General features: G+C 41.1%; 1 protein-coding gene across 1 annotated transcript in view; it reads left to right on the forward strand.

The window, feature by feature from the left end:
- Nucleotides 1-13,714: 13,714 nt before the first annotated feature.
- Nucleotides 13,715-25,267, forward strand: part of CFI (complement factor I) — a 61,102-nt gene continuing 49,549 nt past the window's right edge. Inside the window, exon 1 of the mRNA XM_045284318.1 lies at nt 13,715-13,823. Within this exon, the coding sequence (XP_045140253.1) occupies nt 13,767-13,823 (57 nt within the window). The 5' untranslated portion in view covers nt 13,715-13,766. The remainder of the gene's footprint in view (nt 13,824-25,267) is intronic.

The following is a 25,267-nucleotide window of genomic DNA, read 5'->3' on the forward strand; positions in this document are numbered from 1 at the left end:
CCATCTCTCAGCTTCCCCAAAGAATTCCGCACTCAAGTCACACCTCGTCAAAATTTTAGTTTGGGCATCATCGGGGGCCCTCAAATTGTGTCCCTTTTTAAAGTTCCTTTAGTTTGGGGAACAAAAAGCATTCTGAAAGCGTTTGCTACCCTCAAAGAATAAGCAGGTGCATAGTTGTGATAGGAAACAATTTGTAGGTGCGTCTTTTTTTTTTCATCGATGCACTTTAAAATTTTCTTTCTAATACCACTTCTGCTCTCCTTTCAAGAAAAAGGTATCAAGATTACGCTTTGGGTGATGTGGGTTACGCACTGTGCTATCGACCCCTAGCAGTTCCAAACCTCCAGCTCGGGGGTGCTCAATACTAGTCAATCGCAAATGTAGTGTGGGTAGATGGCATGGCATTACAAAATTAGGCGTAAGCCTATCATCCATCCCATCACTTAATTGGTATACAGCACAGCCAATCAGATGCCATGTTAGGTGTCAAATGCATGTGCAAACAACTGCGCTAAGTGCAGCAAAACTGACAAGCTAAGTCATCGCCAATTTTTAGACCTTGGTTTTTTTCTCTTGAAAGGGTATTAAAATGAGTGGGGGAGCTGGACCAAGTAAGAAGACAAAAACATGAGTTTCATAGGAATGGGATATTTTGACACTACAAGCCGACATTCAACTGAAGTCCAGACTTACTCGCAGAGGGAAAGTACCCAAACATGAGAAAATATGCTACCTCCTTGGCTGCATTATTTGGCTCTACTTATTGATGTGAGTCAGCCTTTTCCCACATAAAAATCATTAAGTCCAAGTCCCGTTCCACCATGACTGATGATCATTTGGAAGTCTGCTTGAGTTTGGCTGTCAGCAGCTACTGTCCGCACTATGCATCCCTGGCTCATTCCATTCAGTGCAAGTCATCAGAGTAAACTCAGGTAATGACAAAAAATGTACATAGTTAATGGTGTTGTGTTGTGCAATATGGACTCATGCGGTTATGCAAGGTACATAAACATACATTGTACATTTAAAGAATCTCAATTCATTTACGAATAAATAAATTAAATATATGTTTTACAATTTTGCAGTTGATAGATCGTTTTGACTTGATCATTTTATAAGTAGCTCTCATGCTGAAAAAGTGTGAGCACCCTGCTCCAGCTGAACTTGGGAGATCCACGCAGACTCACAGCCTTGGAAACCTCCAAGGGCAACCCTACTCTGTCCTGTCAGGTAGCATGGGCTAGAGGGCAGTGAGAACTTTCTGAGCTGCCTTCTCTGCCTCAGTGCATCTTTGAGGTCTTCCCTATCTTAAGAAAACTAAAAGCTTCTTTTATGTGGAGCAACATTTCTGTAAAACTTTTTGCAAAGCTTCAGTAATTTGGGACCGTGTCCATTTGAGTTTTGTTAAACATTCTGACCTTAAAATCACTGTTTTCCATGGCACAAAAAGAGAAAAATTCAAAGGCACCCTTATGAGACTGAGCTACGTATGTTAATGGAGAACTTATCTGCATCACAGATACATGTCTAGACATGTTTTCTTGCAGTAAATCCGTGCTTGTATGAACTGGAACCTAGGAACAGTACTTTTTTATTTAGCCTCATATGTGCGTGTGTTTAAAGAAATCACATTATCTGCTAGAAAGCCAAGCTGAATTTTTATGTATTATTTTTTGCTGCCAGATAGTTTGTTCAACGAAGTATGTACTTTCTGGCATAGACTTGGTGTCAGGTATGTACCAATCTGTCCTGGTTGTCCCTTACCTCTTCCCTGCTTGTTGGTAGGTACTGTCCAGTCTGACTCATCGGAACCCTATGGGAAACAACAAAACGATGCCCAATCCTGCCCCATCCTCACAGTGCTACCCCTGTTTGACCCTACTACTGCAGCCATTGCGCCAGTCCAGCTCCTTGAGCAGCATCCTCTGTTTTGATGACCCTCTACCTTACCAAGTCTGATGTCCTCCAGGAACTGGTCCCTCCCTGTATCAGGTTCAGAGCACAGGAGATGAGTCTTACCATCCTTGCTTCTAAGGAGCATATTTTGACTGTACTTTTTCCAGGACAGATTTGTCCTTTCTTTTGGCAGTCCATGATATATTCAATATATTTGGCTAATACCATAATTCAAAGAGATCGATTCTACTTCATTCTAACTTATCCATTGTCTGGCTTTCATATGCTTATGTGACAAATGAAATTGAAAACAACAAGGCTTGGATCAGACAATCCTTGGTCCTCAAGGTGATACTTTTTCCTTTTAACTCACTAAAGAGGTCTTTTGTCCCAGATTTGCCCAATGTAGTGTGTTGTTTTGTTTTGTTGTTTTTTTAATACATCGTTTTAGTGGGGGCTCTTACAGCTCTTAAAACAATCCATATGTCCATTGTGTCAAGCACATTTGTACATATGTTATCATCATTTCAAAATTTCTACTTGGGCCCTTGGTCCTCATTTTTCCCCTCCCTCCCCTACCCTTTCACCCTCATGAACCCTTGATAATTTATAAATTATTTTAATTTTCATACTTTACATTGTCCGCTATCTCCCTTCACCCACATTTCTGTTGTTCATCTCCCCGCTGGGGGTGGGGTGGGGGTTGTACGTCAATCATTGCGATTGGTTCCCCCCATTCCTCCTCTTCTCCTCACCATCCTCCTACCCTCATGGAATCACTACTCTCAATATTGGTCCTGAGGGGTTTATCTGTCCTGGATTCTGTGTGTGTTGTTTGGTTTCTTGACTGCTGCTTCCCTAGGCATTGATTGTGGGTCCAAATAAAATTACATCCTTAACAACTTCAGTCTTTTTCCCCTGTTTATCATGATATCTCTTATAGAACCCACATGAAGATTTTTATTTTTGTCAAGGTGTAATCCGTTTTGTCAAGGCTGTAATCTTTGATCCTCATCAGTAAGTGCTTCAAGTCCTCTTCATATCAGCAAAGTTTCCCTCATCTACATAACAAAGGCTGTTAATGAGTCTTCCTCCACTCCTGATACCAAGTACTTCATATAGTCCAATTTCTCAGACTATTTGCTCACCATACAGATTGAATAAATAAATACGTTGAAAGCATACAGCCCTGACACATAACCTTTCTTATTTTAGACCATTCAGTATCTGCTTGTTGGGATAGAAAACCGCCTCTTGACCTGTGTACAGGTTCCACATGAGCACAATGAAATGTTCTGAATATCAGTTCTTGCTAATGTTATCCTTAGTTATGATCTATAGTCAAATGTCTTTTCATAGTAAAAAAGACCCAAATAAACATATTTCGGTATTCTCTCCTTTCAGACAAAATCCATCTGCCATCTGCAATCATATCCCTTGTTTTTTTGTCTGCTGAATCTGGCTTAAATTTCTGGCAGTTCCCTGTCAATGGGCTGTTGCAACATTTTTGAATGATCTTCAGCAAATGTTACTTTTTTGTGATATTGATGATACTGTTAGATAATTTCCTCAGTCTGTTAGGTCACCTGTTTTGGGAAAGGGCACAATTATAAATCCCTTCCAGTCGGCTGGGCCAGGTAGCAATCTTATAGATTCTTTTAGATGTTCATCTAAAAGCACTTGTTGAAACATGTCAGTTGGTACTCCATCACCTCCTGGAACCTTGTTTTTCATCCATGTCTTCAGCACAGCTTGGAATTCTTTCTTCACTACGATTTGTTCTTGGACATATGCTACTTCCTAAAATGGTTGAACCCTGACCTGTCTTTTTTATATAGTTACTGTGTATTCCTTCCTTTTTTGGATGCTACCTGCTTCATTCAATTGTTTGCCTTTAGAATCTTTCGATGTCACAACTCAAGGCTTGCACATTTCATGATAATTGCTTATTTTGTCTTCTTGAGCTGCCCTTTGAAATTTTCTGTTAAGCATTTTTTCTTCATCATTTCTCCCATTGGTTTTAACTACTTGACATTCAAGAACAGTTTTAGCATCTCTTCTGATATCCATGTTGATCTTTCGTTTGCTCATATCATTTGCTCTCTTCATGTATGTATGCTGTCCTTGCTGTCATCTCACACCTCAGCTCATCTGGTCTTTGGTCTGTAAAGTCCAGTGCATCAGATCTTGAGGTGGTCTCTGAATCCAGGTGGAATATACTTAAGGCTATCCTGTGGCGCTTTTGGACTCGTTTTCATTTCCTTCAGCTTGAATTTACATATGAGCAAGTGATGGTCTATTCCTTAAGCCTTCAGTGGGTTCAGCTTCTCACTACTCACAATTATTTCCCAAAGAAAGCTTACCTAACTCCTGCTTTATTAGCTTGGATTGGACTCTTATTACAACTGAGTTCGCTGAGACCTTGTCATGGTCTTTGGCCCTCCTTTGAAACAGATTGGACTGGTACATATTTCAGGGGGGTATTATAATAAGTTTAAATGAGATTTTCAAAAATCTTTGCAATTATAGTATGTCTTTTGTAACAAAGTGAAAGCTTTTTGAGAGACACCCAACCATTCTCTATATTAAAAGACTGTGATAACTGTAGCTATAATTCAGATTTGATAAATCTATTTTATATTCCATCATCCAAGAGTAGACAGAGCTTTAATACAGAGCTGTCATGCTCTGTTGTGCTTTATTTGTGTCCCTGAAGTTTGCTGTTTTACCTCTTCTTGGTGCCCCCTTACTACTTAATTCAGTAGGATCAAACCAATCCAACTTTGTGGGGCCTTCAAAGTCACCTGAAGCCCAACTCTTTATTCTCTAAATAAGGAAATGACATTCCAAGGAGTGAAGTAACTTTCCCAGCTAGTTTGGAAAACAAACTTGAAATGGGTCCTTGAAGCCCTGAGCCTTCCCTCCAAAACTGTACCTCTTCCCAGTTTCCTATTTGTCTTCATGGTGTGATCGTACTCTTGTTTTCTACACATTTGGACTTCTACTTTTCAGTATTCTCCTGCCCTACCATCACTGTCTGCAATCCGGGCTTTTCTGCCAAACTATCAAGTTTTATTAATTCCCTGTAAGGTACCAACCTTTTGTACTGTCATCAACCTCCTAATGTCACTGTCAGGAGCCCTGTTGGCAGAGTGGTTATGCATGGGCTGCTAACCGTAAGACAAGCAGTTGCGGACCAGCAGCTTCTCTGCGGAAGAAAGAGCTGGGACAGTTCTACCTTGCTCTATAGAGTTGCTATGAGTTGGGTTCGACTTGATGGCAGTGAGTTTGGCTTTTTGGTTTTAATGTCCTTGTCAAATTTTCATAAGTTATTCCTACCCTAGATCACCCAATAAAATACACAGAAGTTCAGAAGTTCAGAAATAAAGAGTGTGTCACAGCATTTTCTCACATTCTGAACATCTCTGTGCCTTCCAGGCTATACCCTTCCTCAACTGTAGTACGGTGATGGCATGCTGAACTTCTCAAAGCAGTCCCCTCAGGCCAGACCCATCGCAGGGCCGAATGTGTGCTTCAGCATTAGATCAACAGTAAAATCACTACTTTCTATGTAATGTCTTGGGTTTCCCTCCGGTGTTATGCAAAAGCATCTGTCCCATCACACCAGCATCACCATTCAGACCGCTTTCATGTCTTGCATCTTGCACTTTCTCTTTGTCAAACACTTTTTGCATGAGAAAGCTCTTATTCCCCATGCTCTGAACCAGCCATTTGCTTTTTCCCCTATCTTAGGGGGCCTGCACTAAACACTGTTACTTGTACAACTCACTATACTAGCACGCCCAGCAAGCTGTTGACCGCAAAACACCTGTGGCCCTCTCGATTCCACTCACGGCCACCCGATGTGTGCCAGGAGAAGTACTGCCGCCCCAACTTAGTAACAATGGACAGTTCTCTTGAGTATAAAATGATATTTTTCTATGAGTTGATTTTTGTCCAACTTATTAACCTATTCTGTATTGCTCCCCCTCTTTAAAAAGGATGTTCACTTCAATGCAAATTAAGTGAGACCGTTTAGTACAGTGGAATTGCTTAGTATGGCTACATAGTCTTGGTAACTGCCACCAAATGATTTTGTGGAAGCACACACTAAGGTGTAGAGGACCTCGGGGACTGGTCGGTTTTGCTATTCCACTGAGCCATTTCAGGAACAGGGACAGATAGTCATGACCGTCACCAAAGAAGCCACCAGTAGAGTGCGAGCAAGATCCCTGCCTAAAGTGACAGCAGGTGAACCAGAAGGCGCAACCCCTAGACCATGCATGAGAACAACGGAAGGCTTTCAGGCAGGACGGTGGCTTAGAGAGAGGGATTCCTCTGGGCATTTATTAGCTTGGAAGGGGTTTTATAACATTTGTCAGAGCAGAGGCTAAGATGCTACATGGCTGAGAGACTGAGGACCAGAGAGAGATTTCCTACTAGCAAGGATGGGCCAGAGAGAGATTTCCTACTTTACTACTAGCAAGGATGGGAGGAGCTGCTGTGCAGACAAAGGGACTGTATCCTTAATGTTGTCTGACCATGACTTGTGGCGACTGGTTGCCTTCCCTAATAACTGTCCACAGGAGTCTTGTCTGTGAGTTCTGTGTGATCACTGCAACAGACTATCACGGAAAGCCGAGCGCCTGCCTGCAAAGTTGGATTCTCCCTTCCTCACATGGAGCCAAAGCAGGTCAGACGCGGCCTCTTATTTCCCCAAAACGGAAAAATGAAATTTTCCTTAAAAAGTAAAGCATAAAAACCTTAAGATTTTAGATCTTATTCAAATGGCCTACAAATATTGTCATAAATTTCTACTGTATTAGAGACTGGTGTTTGGCATGCAGTTGATGATTTGCATAGAGTTAGGCTTTCTCCTCTATTTAAATCTAAAAATGATTTTTAAGCTGAACTTTTTTAAGGAGGGAAAAAAACACACATTAAGTTTAGCCTGCCCTCCGTGAGGTTCATCCCTTTTCCTCCACAAACTATAAGAATGTGTATATAGCCAGCATAAATGTTAAAACTGACCAAAGTGAAATGTAAACAATTGTGACCAATAAAAAATTAAAACACCTTTAATTATTTGAAAGGTCTGATCAGCATTTAGTAACCATTTCAATTTTTAAATTAATGGCATGACAACATGAAAAAGTATTAGCACTATTGAATATAAAATCAAAACCACAAGACAAGCCCACTAAACCCACTGCTGTCCGGTCAACTCCAGCTTAGAGTGACCATATAGGACCCAATATAACTGCTCCGGACAATTTCTACAACTAAATTCTTATGGGAGCAGACAGTCATCTTCTCTTCCCACCCCACCCCCCACCCTCCACCCCCACCCCCCATGAAGCCGCTAGTGGATTTGAACTGCCAGCTTTTCAAAGAGCAGCCCAACATGTAACTTACTATATCATCAGGGCTCCTTTAAAATGTGCAATTTAATGTAAGATTTTGAAAAGACATTTTCTTACTGGGTGACTTGATGAGTCTCAAATATAGGCTTGTTGTTAGTGCCATCAAGCAGATTAACTCACAGCAATCCCATATAACAGGATGGACTGTGCATAGGAATTTTGGACTTTATTATTTCTGAAAGAAGATACTACTTTCTCCCACAGAGCCTCCTCTCGGCAGGTACAAACACCAAACTTCGGTTTAGCTGGCTAGCACTTTACTATTGTGCCACCAATCCAGACTAAATTCTCTACCATCAAATCAGTATTGACTCACGGCAACTCTGTTAGGTTAAAATTCCCCCTGTGGGTTTCCAAGCTAGTAACTCTTTACAGGAGTAGAACGCCTCATCCTTGAGTGTGAAGCCTCCGCTGGTGGCTTCAAACTGCTGACCTTGCAGGGAGCAGCCCAACGCATAAAAACATTGTCACAAGGGCTCCCTAACTAAAGGCCTACCAGTTAGAAAATTATGTACATGTATTGATTTCTGCATCTTTGATTAGCGTGCATAAAGTGTTATTTTTTAGTCTAAAAATATTGAAGCTTACCAATTTTGTGTGGTCAATTCTGCATCCAATTTCAGAGTTGCACACTTTGACTTTATTTCCAAAGGATAAAATTAAGTAATTTCTCTTTGCTCATAATACTTGTTAGATAGAGTTTGCTCCCATAAGTAGGGAGACAAAAGGTACAATAAAATATATATTGTGTTTCTATGAATTTCTTTCACAAAAATCCAGCCCTTGTAAAGGGGCAGATGGATCATGCCTTGCCGTGTATTGCTAGAGCTTGAGACCCCATTATACCTGTGGGGCCTGCTTCACTAAGCTCCCTGAAGCTCTGACTGTTGCTGCTCTACCCTGCTGTCCACTGCCTGAGGGCCAACTCTGCCTGTCTTGCCTGAGGGCAGACTCTACCCATGACCTTGGACCTTGCAGCCCTAATAAGTTGAAGGACCTTCAGCTGAAGGAACTTCAGTATATTAAATGTTCCATGAGAATGAGTTGAACTGAGCCCTCTGTATTGCTGTGTGCCATTATATTCCTTCATGCTATGTAAACCTACATATATATAGTAAGTGCCCTGGTTTTGTTTCTCTAGAGAGCTCTGCCAAACACATCTTAATAATCCCTAATAATATACCCCTAGTATCCCTAATAATAATTTAGTGGTCTCTTTCATTCTGAATAACCTAGTTTGGCATCTGCATGAATTTGGTATTTCTGAAATGTTAAATTTAAGTTTTTCACTTCGTCTCTTTCTACTGAACACATTCCAATTCTTTTTCACTGTTTATATTCTGTTGGTGGTATCCCAATTTTAAAGTGGTATAATAGAATTATATTTTCTTTTTAAATTTCTTTTTTATTTTTTAAATGTTGTATTTCAAGGAGATTATGGGAGGGATGAGACATAAACTGCAGAAACTCTCAGTGCTCAGAAGCCATTTATTATATTTTCCTTTCAGTTGTTTCAGGCAAATGGGTAAAATGACTCAAGTCCAAAGAACTGGAGGTCAAGGACACAGATGCAGGACCCAGACCCCTCAAGAAGCCTGCTTAAATAGCAATAAATAGTCCACACTCCCTAGAAAATTTACTTTCTATTATATTAATACTGTGGCAACTCTAAGGGGGTAGTTAGTACCTACCCTAGTCTTCTCCCAACTGCTGGGCTGCTCACAGAAGACCCCATCATGGAGTTGAATACAGTGTGTGGAAAAATCCTGGCCAAATCAAGTTGACAAAAAACCTAACTATCACATTGATGTATATAGTTTGCTAGCACTTTATTTAGGATTATTGCATAGAATAAAAGATTAGTGTGTTGATTATTTTTGAGGCTCATCTAGTTCAGTACTACTAGGCTCATCAAACAAGCTGAGGCGCTTTCCATGGTTTTCTATACTTTGAAAAGGTGGTGGAATTCGGGACAGATAAACCCTCAGGAGCAGCAGTGGGAGCAGTGATAGCAAGAGGGTAGGGGCTGGTTGGGGAAGGGGAAGGGGGGGAAAGAGGGACACCCCCCCAAAAAAGGGGGACAAATAACAGAAATTTGGATGAAGGGAAACAAGGGACACAAGATACGAAATACTAATAACAATATATAATCAAGGATTCACGAGGCTGGCGGGGGTGGGGGGGTGCTCAAGTGGAAAGAAAATGTTTTGGAAATGATGATGGCAAGATCTGTACAAATATGCTTGATACAATTGATGTATGGATTGTTATAAGAGCTGTAAGAGCTCCCAATACAATTTTTTTTTTTAAAGAAAGTTTAGCAAAGGAACAATACCTCTTAAAAGGTGGTTAAAACTCACTGGATGTCTTTGAAGGGTTAAAATCTTTACCGTTCCTATTTCTTCTTAGGTATGAATTTATTTGAGTTTTATATTTTACTGAAAACAAAGCACATATATGTATATGAAGCACAACAAAGCAAAGCCACAGTAAAAGAATGTGTGCCTGTATAAGCACATTGAACCAGTAGGGAAGAAGAGAATTCACCATCTTGCCAAGAGTAATTGGCCCTGATCACACAGAGGAAGTGGAGCTGCTAGAATCCCCTGGGGCGTTAAGGAACACATGCATAGCCCATCTGAACTACTTAGGTACCTCTACACCACAGTCAAGTGGCAGAAACAGGAGCTTAGATAATCTCTCAAGAAGGCTCTAGGGTACAACATTAGGTAAGCCACTGAGGCCAGTAGAGGTGGTAGCTCAGGATGAAGGAATTCTAGAAAGGATAAGCCTCAAGGTCAACTGCAATGTCATGGGTCTGTATTTCTCTAGTTCTCTCTTCTCAGTTAACTCCCCAATAGGGAAGCCACCAGAACTTTGGAGCAGTTACTTGGAAACATGTTGTAGAAGTACAACTAAAAGGTGTAAGGCAACTTACAGAAGGATCACAGGGAGGAGAGGAGCCAGGGTGCAAGTAGCAACGATGAAACATACAACTTTCCTCTAGTTCTTAAATGCTCACCCCCCACCCACTATCATGATCCCAATTCTACCTTACAAATATGGCTAGACCAGAGGATGTACACTGGTACAGATAGGAACTGGAAACAGGAAATCCAGGACAGATGATCCCTTCAGGACCTGTGGTGAGAGTGGTGATACCGGGAGGGTGAAGGGAGGGTGGGGTGGAAAGGGGGAACCGATCACAAGGATCTACATATGACCTCCTCCCTGGGGGACGGAGAGCAGAAAAGTGGGTGAGGGGAGACGTCGGACAGGGCAAGATATGACAAAATAATAATTTATAAATTATCAAGGGTTCATGAAGGAGGGAGGAAGGTTGGAAAATGAGGAGCTGGTGCCAGGAGCTTAAGTGGAGAGCAAATGTTTTGAGAATGATGAGGGTAACAAATGTACAAATGTGCTTTCCACAATTGATGTGTGTATGGATTGTGAGCAGAGTTGTATGAGCCCCAATAAAATGATTTTATTTTTAAGTGGTGCAAGGGTGGACTGTGGAAGACACAGAGATGAGTTTGCTATACATCCCCACGGATGGTGTGCTGTCTAGCTTTGAAAGGTGTAGTCAGCAGATCCCTTCTGACATTGAATAGTTGTCAGATCGTTCAGGGTTTGCCCCAGCTACAGAAAGCCTCCTTAGCCAGGGTCATGTGCTTCCTGGGGCTTCAGCCTTCAGGTGACTGAACAATTTAGGCTCCATAGACCTGCCCAGCCTTTGTGTCCTCATTCAGGGATGCTACCACACAACACTCACTCCAGACTTCTGACTGCGTTAGCCAAGACTTCGGCAAGCCTGCTTCATGGTTCGAGCTCTCCCTCTGCTTGCTTTTGCTTCTGTTCCACTCCTTTCACAGGTGTTGATCCCTAATATAGATCTTGCACCAAACTGTCCCTTGTCTGCTTCAGGAGAGCTCTCATAGCATTCCAGCTGTCACAAATTTACTTCACACGTGCAAATATATCCTACACAATCGTTGGTCCTGGGGAAAAATCAGAAGCAAACCAAATTGGTTGCCATTGAGCCAATGCTGATTCATGGCAATCCCATGAGTGTCCGAGCAGAACAATGTTCCATAAGATTTTGAAAGCCTGCTTTTCCCCTAGTAGATTGCTAGTCCTTCTTCCAAGGCACCTCTGAGTGGACTTAAATCTCCATCTTTTCTGTTAGCAGCTAAAGCAACCATGTGATACCACTTCACACAGACCACTTTTAGCAAAATTCAGTAAAACAAAGTAATAAATACCAAAGAGGATGTGGAGAGATTGGACCATTTGTATATTGCTAGTGGAACTGTAGAATTGTACAACCACTCTAGAAATCAGTGTAGCCCTTCCTTAAACAAATGCAAATACAAATACCTGATGATACAGTGATTTCTCTCTACTCAGTATATGCACTAAAGAAATTAAGACTACAGCACGAACACCTATGTTTATTTTATTATTTTTTTAAAACATTTTATTAGGGGCTCATACAACTCTTATCACAATCCATACAAATATCAATTGTGTAAAGCGCATTTTTACATTCATTGCCCTCATCATTCTCAAAACATTTCCTCTCCACTTAGAACACCTGTGTTTAATAGAGCAAATTCCACAATAGCAAAAACATGGAAACAGCCCCAAATGCCGATTATAGAGCAATGGATGAACAAACTCTGGTACATTCATACAATGGAATATTGTGCACCAGTAAAAACCAATATAGTTATATTAAACACTGCAAGACATGGACAAAAGTAGAGAACATTATGCTTAGCAAACAGCCAATCTTATAAAAATAAAGTATTTAATAACATCAGTATTATAAGGAGATGTGGAGAAGAAGAAACACGGTTTATACACCGAGGTTTGGGTGACTATAAAATAAGGTGGCTGGGGACAGGGGCGGGACAGGGAGAGGGGAGGGATAAGATATTGAGGAAGGAAGGAGAAAGGTAGGGGAAAGAAAGAACCACATTTACAGAGGGTTTATTGGGATATTGTTGATTTAATTTATTGAGATGAATTGTATAACTACATACAGTGTACAAAAGTACACATATTGTTCTTTAAAAACAAAACAAAAATCCCTCCAGATTTCTTATCCCTTTGTCCTAAACATTGGCCTAAGTGGCAGAAAATAAAGAAGGAAAGTAAAACTGAAATGGACTTGGATCTTTAGTGACAAGTTCATTTCAAATATATGAAAAACAAAAAACTCCATCTTTTCAGCGAGCAGCTGACTGTGTGAACCACCAGCACCAACCACAGGCGTAGGGACAAAAATACTCGTTAAAAAACCCAAGTCATATAAATGGTTTTCTGTACGCTTTTAGTCTATTTCATATAACCTTTTATTGATGCGCAAGAACCTTGGTGGTGGTGGGCAAAGCCTGTTAACCTCAAAGTTGTTGGTTCAAATCCATCAGCTGCACTGAGGGAGAAAGATGAAGCTGCTCCGTGAAGATTTACACTCTTGGAAACCCTATGTAGGCTTACTATGAATCAGAATAGCTTTGGTGGCAGTGGGGCTTTTTTGTTGTTGTTTTTTTAATCATTTTATTGGGGGTTCATACAACTCTTATCACCATCTATCCATCCATCCATTGTGTCAAGCACATTTGTACATTTGTTGCCATCATCATTCTCATAACATTTGCTTTCTACTTGAGCCGTTGGTATCAGCTCCTCATTTCCCCCCTCTCCCCACCCTTTTTTTTAACATTTTATTAGGGGCTCATACAACTGTTATCCCAATCCATACACACATCAATTGTGTAAAACGCATTTGTACATCGTTTCTCAAAACATTTTCTCTCTACTTAAACCCCCGACATTAGGTCCTCATTTTTCCCCTCCCTCCCCGCTCCCCCCTCCCTCATGAGCTCTTGGTAGTTTATAAATGGGTATTCTGTCATATCTTGCCCTGTCCGACGTCTTCCTTCACCCACTTTTCGGTTGTCTGTCCCCCAGGGAGGAGGTCACACACAGTTCCATGTAATCGGTTCCCTCTTGCTTTTTAGTTTTGATTGATAGGCATTCTCTTCTTACTGCCATATATAGCCTTCAAGCTTCAAAGATAAAAGAAGTAACTATGTTGTACCAAAAGGCATAAAACATCTGTTTCCAGTGTCATGTCGGTTTTCACTGAAAAGCAGAACTGAGGCACCCCTCAGTACCAAGGTGGAAAAGCTGGAGGAAAGAAGGTTCCTATTGGTTACCTTCCCTCAGCTATTTACTGAGAAGGCCAATTTTGGTTTCAGTTACGGTAAAACTCTGGATTTTAGCCAAATTCTTTGTCAAGTTCAAAAGTACAAATCTCTTTAGGAGGTGTGCCTTCTTTAAATATTTTTTCAGGAGTTAAAAATTAAATTTAAAAAGGATATCTGGTGTGGAGATAGTCCTCAGCTGAGACCCAGGCCCTGACAGAGTTCCTCCAACATGAAGCTTGTTCATATTGTTGTATTTCTTTTGTGCTACTATGTAAGTTTTTGTGAGGTAAGTAATTCAATCCTTATGGAAACCATTTTAAGTAGTTATTTCAAATGTAAGAATTGTTGAAATAACCTGAAAGAGATTTTGACTGAAGTATTACATTGTTCACTTTCCAGTGTTGGTACTACGTTATATAGTCAGTTACAGATATTTTGTTACCATCTTAACAAAATAGCTTTAGGAAAATATCTCCTTTTAAATGCTTGTGTTCGTGCATATATATTGAAATGAGTAAGAGCTTTAGTAATATAGATCTATAATTTATAGTAATTATGTGCAAGGTATAGTGCCAGATAAATAATAAGACTAAACTTCTCTCAACAATCTTTTATTTTAGTTGTAGAGTTAGGATATAAATATTGCCAATAATAAGATGGTAAGCAAGACTTAAATAATATTAGCAATCACAAAAAGAAGAGACTTTACAAGGCTGAATATATTGAATTGCCAAATGGTATGAGTAGCATGTACCTAAAGAGCACAAATTACTTCATGCTGTGAGGTCTGAAAGAATTTATGAATCAAGTGGGATTTAATTCAGACCATTAATTTTTAGATTTGATTTGATCGTGGAGAGAAAGCAGAACTACGTACTTTCTAGCCCTCCCAGCAGGAAAGGCAGTAAGCAGTCCAGCAGGAAGGCAGCGGAACACCAGGCTTCTTCAGATGCGTGAGTTTAGTGGATGGGAGTAGCTAGGTTGAAGGCCTTCTGTTAGGGTTTGAGATATTGAAAACGTCCTCATTACTTAATGCTGACAATTAAGTTTTGTGTTCAAAGCCTTCCCTCAATACCAGGAAGTACCCAGAGTCTTCAATTATCTGTGGTGTTGGGATTTCATCCAATTAGATTCAAATCCTAAAGAAAAGAATTACATTGGGGAGCAAAAGAGTTCAAGAACATTTGAATTGGAAAAAAACAAGAAGCAACAATTTGAAATAGTCGATAAATATGAAAATCTAAAGGGTAGAGCTTTCATTTAAATACTGCTCATCTGCTTTACCAAGCATGATGTCCTTCTCCAGGGACAGGTCCCTCCTGACCACAGGTCCGAAGTATGTGAGATGAAATCTTGCCATCCTTGCTTCTGAGGAGTATTTTGGCCGTACCTCTGCCAAGATCAATTTGTTTGTTCATTTGGAAGTCCACAGTCCTGCCAATATTCTTCGCCAGCACCACAGTTCAAATGTATCACTGCTACTTCAGCCATCCTTGTTCAATGTCCAACTTTCATATGCACTTGAAAATACCAGGGCTCGGATCAGTAGTACCTCTTAGCAACATCTTTGCTTTTCAATTTCTCTCTGCCCCTTTACATCTAAACTCTAAAATGTCTGGCTAATTCCAGTATCTACTCTCCTAGTTTTCTTGTGAACTCAGTCGGGCTTGAGTTCCTACCATGCCACCAGAATTACATAATTTAAAGGGAAAAAAAAAGAAATTACCATGGGAGGGGGGGAGAAAAGAAAAGAAAATCACCGTTTTACTGGATCGGTGAGAAGTATTCAGGACAATTGTTGGTTACTCTTTGCTCTGTGCTGCCATTTTCTCTTATCCGCTGTCTGTCTCATGTCCCTCTCATTGGTCTTCCTCATCAGCCCAACAACTAGATGCTGGAAGATCCTCTGCTCCACTGGCTTTATAGTTCATTTGAAGAATACGCTTAAGTCTAGACCATGGCCTACAAGGTCCTACATTTGTCACCCACACCTCCAATTCCCTGATGTCACATATGCCTCTTCTCCCTCTCATTCATTCCCCTGCAGCCACACTGGCTTCTTAACACATTCAGTTCTACATGTGAGCTTCTGTTTCACTGTTTCCTCTGGACATTGTGTTCTAGCTCTCGATAGCCATGTGACTAGCTCTCTTGTGACCTTCAGGTCTCTGGTCCAAGGGAACATTTCCCTAACATCTTCCCTAGCAGCCAAAGTGGTCACTGGGGGAAGGATTACATTTTTGTACCTCTTCCCCTGTATCGCATTTGTTACCTTACGTTACACTCTATGCTGAGTTGTTTGTTTATCGCATATACCTCCTGCTACCAAGAATGTAAGCTCCATGACTTTGTTTTTTACGGTCATATTCTCAGAGTCCCTGGCACATAATACCCCCTCCACAAATTATGAATGAATATTTTGTCAACCCATATTTAAATGTTAATGTTTAATTTCTTTCCTCCCTACTATAAATTAATGTCAAAAATAGAATTTCAAGGAGTTTCTCCTACACTCCACCTGATTCTTTTCATACTGCTCAGGCAATTATTGTGGTCTAAGGGAATGACCAGCCAAACCAAATTCACTGCCAGTAAGTCAATGCCAATTCATGGTAACCCTATAGGACAGGGTAGAACTGCCCCTACTGGTTTCTGAGACTGTAACTCTTTTTTGTCGTGGTGGTTGTTTTTTATATAGCATATATTTTATTAAATTTTACACTAGTATATCCTCATAATGAAAAGGTAATTAGGTGGAAGAACCTTCCGTTTGAATCATCTGTTATCACAGAGCTATACATGAAAAAATCCTCATGTGATTACAAAAGGACAAAGCAACAAAAATATTTTCCTTTCTTATAATTAGGACATGGAAGTGAACCTGATTTTATTTTCTTTTTCAAAATATCCAAAGAGAGAAGCAGATTAAGCAAAAATAAAACGTAAATTGCTGGATGCCCCCCGTACCACTTTCAGTTTGCTGGTATTTGGAAGCCGGCTGTTCTTTGTTTGCTTCTTCGCTTGCTCTTTGCTCTGCTCCAGCTGTACCACCACATCCACACGTGCATCCTCACCACTGACTTTCATTTTCTTGCCCTGACGCTGCACGTTTCCTTTAAGCAACCCAGCCTGAGCAACTGTATTTCCCTTTTTCTTTCCTTTAAATCTGTGACCATATATTCTGGGATTCTGGTTGATCTTCCACCATTTTTTCTCCATGCTGCTATTTTCCATCTCTCTTTCTAGTACTTCCCACATCACATCACTTCTCTGTTTTTTTTAATTGTACATTATTGTTTCTTGCATCTTTGGATTTTTCTAGGGCTTCTTTAACCTCCTCGTTAAATAGAATGGCTCCCTGTTTGGCTCCCTCTGACAAAGTCTATCCGTTTGACTTCTCCATGGCTTGCAAAAAGGATGTGCAAGGCTTCTCTGCAGGTCTGATCATCCAAGTTGCCTGAAAACTCCAGCAAGCAGCTCTCCTTTTCTTCTAGAGATTTCATTTCAGCATCTCCCGATGACTTTTGTTCTCCTCCTTGCTCATAATTTAGCCTAAACTTTATTTTGCTTTCTTTCGTCATTCTTATTTTGCAAAGTAATCATCCTTAAAAAGTATTAGCCAGTCTGTGTCTTTATATTTCTGGCCCGGGGTTTCTATGAACTCCTTAGCACATTCAATGCTCTCAAAACAACGAACATTGGTCCCTTAAGTGCTCCGTGCAATGTTCTTCTCATCTGAGTCTTTAGGGTTTCACCTTTGCCTTCTGACCATTCTTTTATGGCATCAAGAGTTGCATCAGTTGGGAAGCCTTTAATATTAACAGATCTCGTTTTTAACACTTTAAAAAAAATCATTTTATTGGGGGCTCATACAACTCTTGTCACAATCCATGCATACATCCATTGTGGCAAGTACATTTGTACATTTGTTGCCATCATCATCCTCAAAACATTTGCTTTCTACTTGAGCCCTTGGTATCAGCTCCTCATTTTCCCCTCCCTCCCCGTTCCCCCAGATCTGTTTTTTTGTTTTTTTTTCATATCATTTTAAACTCATCAGTCACTTCAGGGAGGGGTTCACTTGGAGATCTTATTTAGTCTGTCTTCTTTGATGTCCTTGAGCTCCACTTTTGATTTTCCCCATACTTCGACTATGACATTAAAGCCTGTTTTTAGATGCTTTTACCTGGTGAATTTTATCATGTTCTCCAGTGGTATTCAGCTTTCATCTAATTTGATCTGTTCCTTTAAAATTTGTCCCAAGGCAAATTAAGGTCACCAAAATAGCACTCAATCTGATGACAGATTTGGGCTTCCAGCTCAGCCATTCTTTCACTATCAACAATTTCAGCCACATTACTTTTTTGGCTCCAGCCCCATAGAGGCACTCCAGGAGATCAATGGCAGCAGCAATGTCCCAGCTTCCAAGCATCGCCATCTGGCCCAATGTGCTTAGACTATAACTCTTTCTTGCAGTAGAGAACCCTGTCTTTCTCCCAAGAAGTGGCTGGTGGTTTCGAACTACTGCCCTTGCAGTTAGCAGCACAACTCTCAGTCACAAGGTCACCAGGGCTCCAAGGGAATGACCAAGGAGCCCTGGTGGTGTCATGAGCTACACATTGAGGCGCTAACAACAAAGTCCGAGGTTCAAACCCACCAGTGCCTCAGAGCTAGGAAGATGAAACTGTCTGCTCCCGTAAAGATTAAAAGGCTCCAAAACCCAAAGGGGCAGTTCCACCCTGTCCTATCGGTTTGTCAGGAGGAAGAATTGGCTTGATGGCAGGGAGTTGTTTGTTTAGAAGGGACGCACTTTCAGTCCTTCACTCTTTGGGAAGCATACAAATCCTTACAGAGCTTGTTTAAAATGCAGATCCCCAAGCCTACCACTCCAGAGATTTCAATTCAGGGGCCTGTTGGTGAGGTCAAGAATCTGCAGCCGGATGGTGTCTGGGTATCAAGGAATTGTATTAGAGCTAAAATTCTGATGGAGCACATTCTATGCATTACAGTGAAAACCCAAAACCCATATGCAGAGACCCTACAGAAATTAAGCCGTCTATTTCTTCACCTCCTATTCGAGCCTCAACTCACAAAAGTCTGATATGTTTTTAACATTCAGCTAAAGCTACTTCCTCAAAGGCTCCCAATGACCTTCATTTATCAAACTCAGTGGTCTTTTCCCCACCTTGACCTCTGCTGCTCCTTGCAGCATTTAACACATGAGCATCACCTCAATTAGTGGAAAGCAGGCTTTCTTTTGCCTCTTCCATTTCTTCTCTCCATCAAGTATGAGTTCTCCTCAGTATTCCTTGCTGTTCTTTTTCATGGTTCATTTGATGACTGCCAGGCACTGCGCCAGGCGTGAGGACAGAATGGTAAACAATATGTTGGTAAAGGGATGTGAAAATGATACTCTTGCCTCTCAGTTTTGAGGAAAGCCAAAGACTAAAAGCAGCAGCAGCAACAACAAAAATCAGTGACCAGTATTTCCACATGTCCAACTGAGCTATTCAGAAGATGAAACTACCAAAGAAAGTGGTCCCAGACTGGATTTGCAACTCGTAAGCTGAAGATGTCAACCTGCTGAGAGTGAAGACGCCAGGGATCTCTTGAGAAAGCCGTGGGAACGAGGGGCGCGCTTTCTCTCCCGCGGCCAGCCCCACCCCCGCAATGGGGACGAGTGGATGGTGCTGCTCCTTGTCTTCAAACATTGTGAAAGGACCTTGAATCGATCCTTCTGGAATGCTGGATAGTTTCTCCCCCGGAAGTTTGCAGAGGACAAAGCCCAAACCAAACTAAACCCATTGCAACTCAAGTCACTCCAGCTCTTAGCAATGTAACTTTATGTGCCACCAGGTCTCCTTCTGAGGGCACAAAAGAACGGGTATTTGACACACACCTAAAGAAGAGTGACTTCAAAAGGACATGGCCAGCGCTGTCTGGGGGAAGAGCGGGGAGATCAGGCTGTGTTGAAGCAGCAGCAACTCTGGAAGGAGCAGGCAGAACGGCAGACGGGGACCTGTGGGGAACAATGAGCTCGGGGATCACATGACATAGGATCCTCTCTCAAGAAGCTTTCTGCCAAGAATGTGCAACCTCAGCAGAGGAAGGCTGGCGGTGGCTGTTGGAGAAGCTCGGCAGCTTCTTCACTTTAGTGCAGAAGAAGCATAGCCAGCACAAAAGGGCTTGACTTCAGGGGTTCCTTGCATTGTAACATTGAGAACGTGTCAGCTTTCATGTTCTGCTCCCCGAGCCTCACAGTGCCCAGGGCAGATCACAGCAACAGTTAGATTAGACTCTCTTCCCCATTCCTCCCTCCTCACTTTGACCCTATGGAGGGCAGTAAACCTGGCCTACCAGCCATGGCATATAGAAGAGCTTAAAGAGCCAAATGTAGGAGTCCACCAGCCCCCTGGAGCTAGTCTGAACTGGAAGAGGGGAGAAATATTCACTAGGGGAAAATGTCGACTGTGTGGATCAGAGTCAGCTATGGATAGCCTTGAAGAGAACAGGAATTCCAGAACACTTCCTTGTGCTGCCTGTGCATGGGCCCAGAGGCAGTTGTTCAAAAGAAGGAGCGAATACTGCATGGTTCACACTCAGAAAACGTGTGCCTCCCACCATACTGATTCAATTTGTATGCTGAGCAATAATTTGAGAAGCTGGACAATGTGAGAGCGTGGCATCAGGAGTGGAGGAACATTTATTAAAAATCTTTGATATGTAGATGACACAACTTTGCTGGCTGAATGTAAGGAGGGCTTTTTGCACCACTTGTTGATAAAGTTCAAGGATTGTAGCCTTCTGTATGGATTACAACTCAATAGAAAGGAGACCCAAATCCTCACGACTGTATCAATAGGTAGCACCACGATAAATGGAGAAAAGATTGAAGTTGTCAAGGATTTCATCTTGCTTGGATCCATAATCAAAACTCATGGAAACAGCAGGCAAGAGCTGAGACAGTGCTTTGCCTTGGATAACGCGGCTCCACACAGGACCACCATGGTCAGCACCTCACATCTGCTATTGTCTGGCAATGGTTAGGGTAATGGCTGCTGAATGACTTTTCTTGGGTCTAGATTCTCTTTTAAAAATTCTTTAAAAATCATTTTATTGGGGGCTCATACAACTCTTATCACAATCCATACATACATCGATTGTGTAAAGCACATTTGTACTTTCGTTACCCTCATCATTCTCAAAACATTTGCTGTCCACTTAAGACCCTGGCATCAGCTCCTCATTTTTCCCCCTCCCTCCCCATTCTGCCCTCCCTCATGAACCCTTGATAATTTATAAATTATTATTATTTTGCCATATCTTACACTGTTCGACGTCTCCCTTCACCCACCTTTCTGTTGTCCATCCCCCAGGGAGGAGTTTATATGTAGATCCCTGTAATCGGTTCCCCCTTTCTACCCCACCCTCCTTCCACCCTCCTGGTATCGCCACTCTCACCACTGGTCCTGAAGGGATCATCCGCCCTGGATTCCCTGTTTCCAGTTCCTATCTGTACCAGCGTACATCCTCTTAATTTTTTTGGTTTGTTTTAAACTTAAAGTAACCAGAAAAGTTAAGGCACCTGCACTCTTTTCTATTCAAAGATCAAGGAAACCTGAGTCCTTTCAAAAGGTTGTAAAGGACTAACGGTGGGAAAAGATCAGGTTGCCTTCTACGTGCTCTCAGTTGAAATAAGCTCTTGCAAACCTGAGTGACACATGGAAGGACTCCGTTTCCAGGCCCTTGCTGTCTCGTCTTCCCACACTTTATCACTGCTCTTTATAAGGTTCTCAGTGGTGGATCGCTCCGAAGCGGACTACCTATTCCTTCTTCCTAGTCTGCTCTCGGTCTAGATTCTAGACTCTAGAAGCTCCACTGAAACGTGTTCACCATGAGTAACCCTGAAGATATCTGAAATACTAGTGGCATATCTTCCAGCAATATTTTAAAAGCCAGAGAAGAAGTTTCTGTCATGGAACAAACGAGAAATATTTAAGCCTAGAGCACATTCAGGTTGGGTCAAGAGGGAGGTCAACTGACCACGGATCATATTATACTGTGGTTCAATCCACCATCAAGTTTACTACAATCTCTGTCTGATATTAAGCTGTTCCTCACATGTCACCAGTGAGGAACTGCCAGAGGCTTAATCTGAGTAGATATTCTGCAGATGGACTTTGGGCTCCCATTGTCCTCCATAGCCTTCTGCAAAATGGGTGTTCTCAATTTAAGCTCTGATACTCTCCCCTTCATATTTGGATATTGTTATCACCATTTTTGGACCACACAGGCTGATGTGCTTCTTTGATGTGGAATGCATTGATGCCTCAGGTAGATAGCTGCATGTTTGAATACAAGCCATTAAGAACCCAGACACTATTCCAGTTGATAGCCGGGCACCCTCTGCTTTCTTTACCGTGCTTTGCTATACTACCCTTATCTTCAGTGATCTCTTCTTGAAGGCAAGTACTGAGCAGGGCCATGTTGTAAGAACTGATTACTCTTGCTCTGGGGCTAGGGTTATGTGGGAGGCCAGAATCTATCTGCTTGCCCACGGTTATGAACAGCTCTGGTTTAGCTTTAGTAGTAATAGTATGTCATCTGATTTTTTGATTTCTGTTTTCATAGACATAAATTGTGGATCCAATTAAAATGAAGTCCTTAGCATCGTCTACCTTTGCTCCATTTATCATAATCTTGCTTATTAATCCAGTTGTGGGGAATTTTATTTTTTTTATGTTGAGGTGTAATCCACACTGTATTCTTTGATCTTCACCTGTAAGTGCTTTAAGTCCTTTCTGTTTTCCAGAAGCAAGGCTATGCCATCCGCATATGGCAGGTTGATCATTAGTCTTCCTTCAGTCTTGATACCATTTTCATATTCTTTTACATATAGTTCAATTTCTTGAATTATTTGCTCAGCATACAGCTTGAATAAGTATGGTGAAAGGATGCAACACAGCCTTCCTGATTTTAATCACGTAATAGCCCCCTTTTCTATTGGAAAGATTGCCTATTGGTCTATGTACAGGTTCCACATAAACACAGTTAGATAATCTGGAATTTCCATGCTTTTGATTCTATCCATAATTCACTATGAGACACACGGTTGAATGTCTTTGCAAATTCAATAAAATGTAAGTATATATCTTTCTGGCATTCTCTTCTTACAGCCAAGATCAGCAATGATATCGTTTATTCAATGCACTCTTCTGAATCCACCTTGACTTCTAGCCATTATGTGTTAATATACTCTTTCAATCATTTAAAACTTATCTCCAGCAAAATTTCACTTGCATGTGATATTAATGATGCTGTTTGATAAATTCCACATTTGTTGGATCACCTTTCTTTGAATTGGGCACAAATGATGTCTACCAGTCAGTTGGCCAGGTAGAAGTCTTCCAAGTGTCATGGCATAGACTACTGAGCGTTTTCAGTACTGCATTCGTTTGTTGAGACATATCTATTGGCATTCTATCAATTCCTGGATCTTTGATTTTTTGTCAAAGCCTCCTGTACAACTTGGGCTTCTTCCTTTAATATTATTGGCTCTTTTTAAAATTAAATCATTTTATTGGGGGCTTGTCAACTCTTATCACAATCCACATTGTGATCTATTGTATCAAGTACTCTTGTACATTTATTTCCCTCATCATTCGCAAAACATTTACTTTCTACCTGAGCCCCTGGTATTTGCTCATTTTTTCCTTCTCTCCCTGCTCCCCCCTCCCCCATGAGCCCTTGATAATTTATAAATTATTATTTTGTCATATCTTACACCGTCTGATGTCTCCCTTCACCCACTTCACCGCTGTCCATCATATTATTGGCTCTTAGTCACATGCTGCCACCTCCTGAAATGGTTGAATATTGGCCAATTTTTTTTTTTGGTAGAGTGACTCTGTTTGTGTATTCCTTCCTTCTTCAGATGTTTCCTGCGTTATTCAATATTGTACCGTTGTTGTTGTTGTTGTTGTTGTTAGGTGTCATTGAGTCAGTTCTAACCCATAGCGAACCTATGCACAGCAGACTGAAACACTGCCCAGTGTTGCACCATCCTCACAATTACTCCTATGCTTGAGCCCATTGTTGCAGCCACAATGTCAGTCTAACTCCTTGAAGGCCTTCCTAATTTTCACTGCCCCCTTTTTTTAACTTTACCAAACATGATGCCCTTCTCCAGGGACTGGCCTCTTCTGACAACATGTTCAAAGTGTGTAAGATGAGGACTTGTGTCCTTGCTTCTAAGAGCACTCTGGCCATACTTCTTCCAATACAGATCAGTTTATCTTTTGAGTAGTCCGTGGTACTCTCATCACTTCTCCAGCACAAGTAAAATGTATCAATTCTTTTCAGTCTTCCCTATTCAGTTTCCAACTTTTAATATTCTTTCACTCATACAATAATTTAATATTGTAGTTCAAGACTTGAATATTTTTCTTCAGTTCTTTCAGGTTGAAAAATGCAAAGTGTGAAAGAAAGAAAAATCAAACATGGATGTCAATAGAGACTTTAAAACTTGCTATTAAATACAGAATAGCTAAATCAAATGGACGGGATGAAAAAGTAAAACAAGTGAACAAAAGATTTCAAGAGTCAGTACAAGAAGATAAAGTATCATAATGAATGTGTCAAGATCTTGAGTTAGAAAACCAAAAAGGAAGAATATGATCTACATTTCTCAAGCTAAAAGAATTAGAGGGAAAATTCAACACAAAATAGTTCAATAATTCATTAATTGAGTAAGTTGATAAATAAGTCAGTGGCTTGTCTTCTAAGATCCAGAAAGCCATTTCCCCCTTCCTACAAACTACCTCAAATTCAGTCTTAAAGGCTTGGAGTTAAACAGTGGTCATCTGGCAGGGAAGCAAATAAGGCCTCATGAAAGAAGCACACTAGCCCGTGTGATTATGGGGTGTAGACAGGATCAGGTATCAGGTATCAAAAGACCCCAAACAAATAATTATATCGATGCAAAAAGTGGGAATGGGATTGGAGTGGAGATCCAAAGCCCATCTGTAGACAATTGGACATTCCCCCATGCAAGGGTCTCAAGGGATGATACAACCAGGGTGCCGTATAACACCAACAAAACACACATCATTCCTCTAGTTCCTGAATGCTTACCCTTCCCGCCCCCACTACCATGACCCAGTTCTACCTTAAAAATCTAACTAGACCAGAGCACACACATTGGTACAGATAAGAGCTCTCAACACATGGAATTCAGAACAAATAAATCTCTCAGGAACCGTAGTGGGAAGGCGATGGTGGGAGGAGGAGGGAGAAAGGGGGAACCCATCACAAGGTTAGATATAAAGCTCCCACCCCAAAGGGGACGAATAACAGAAATGTGGGTGAAGGGAGACAACAGACTGCATAAGATACGAAAAAACAGTAATAATATATAATTGATCAAGGTTTCACAAGGGTGGGAGGGTGCGGTAGGGAGGGGTAAAAAGAGGAGCTGATACCAAGGGCTCAAGTAGAAAGAATATATTTTGGAAATGTTGATGGCAATATATGTACAAGTGTGTTTAATACAATTGAATGATGCATTGTTATAAGATTTGAAAGAGCTCCCCAATAAAATGATTAATAATTTTTTTAATTAGAAAAACAGGTTTCATGGCCCAATGCATTTCAGAAATGGTATATTATTATAAATATATATACTTTTGGGATTCATAGTATATTCTAATATACAGGCAGTCCCAAGATTAT

Source organism: Echinops telfairi, unplaced genomic scaffold (genome assembly GCF_000313985.2).
Source record: "Echinops telfairi isolate 266 unplaced genomic scaffold, ASM31398v2 ScPeMD7_7468;HRSCAF=8506_0, whole genome shotgun sequence".
NCBI classification, from domain to species: domain Eukaryota; kingdom Metazoa; phylum Chordata; class Mammalia; order Afrosoricida; family Tenrecidae; genus Echinops; species Echinops telfairi.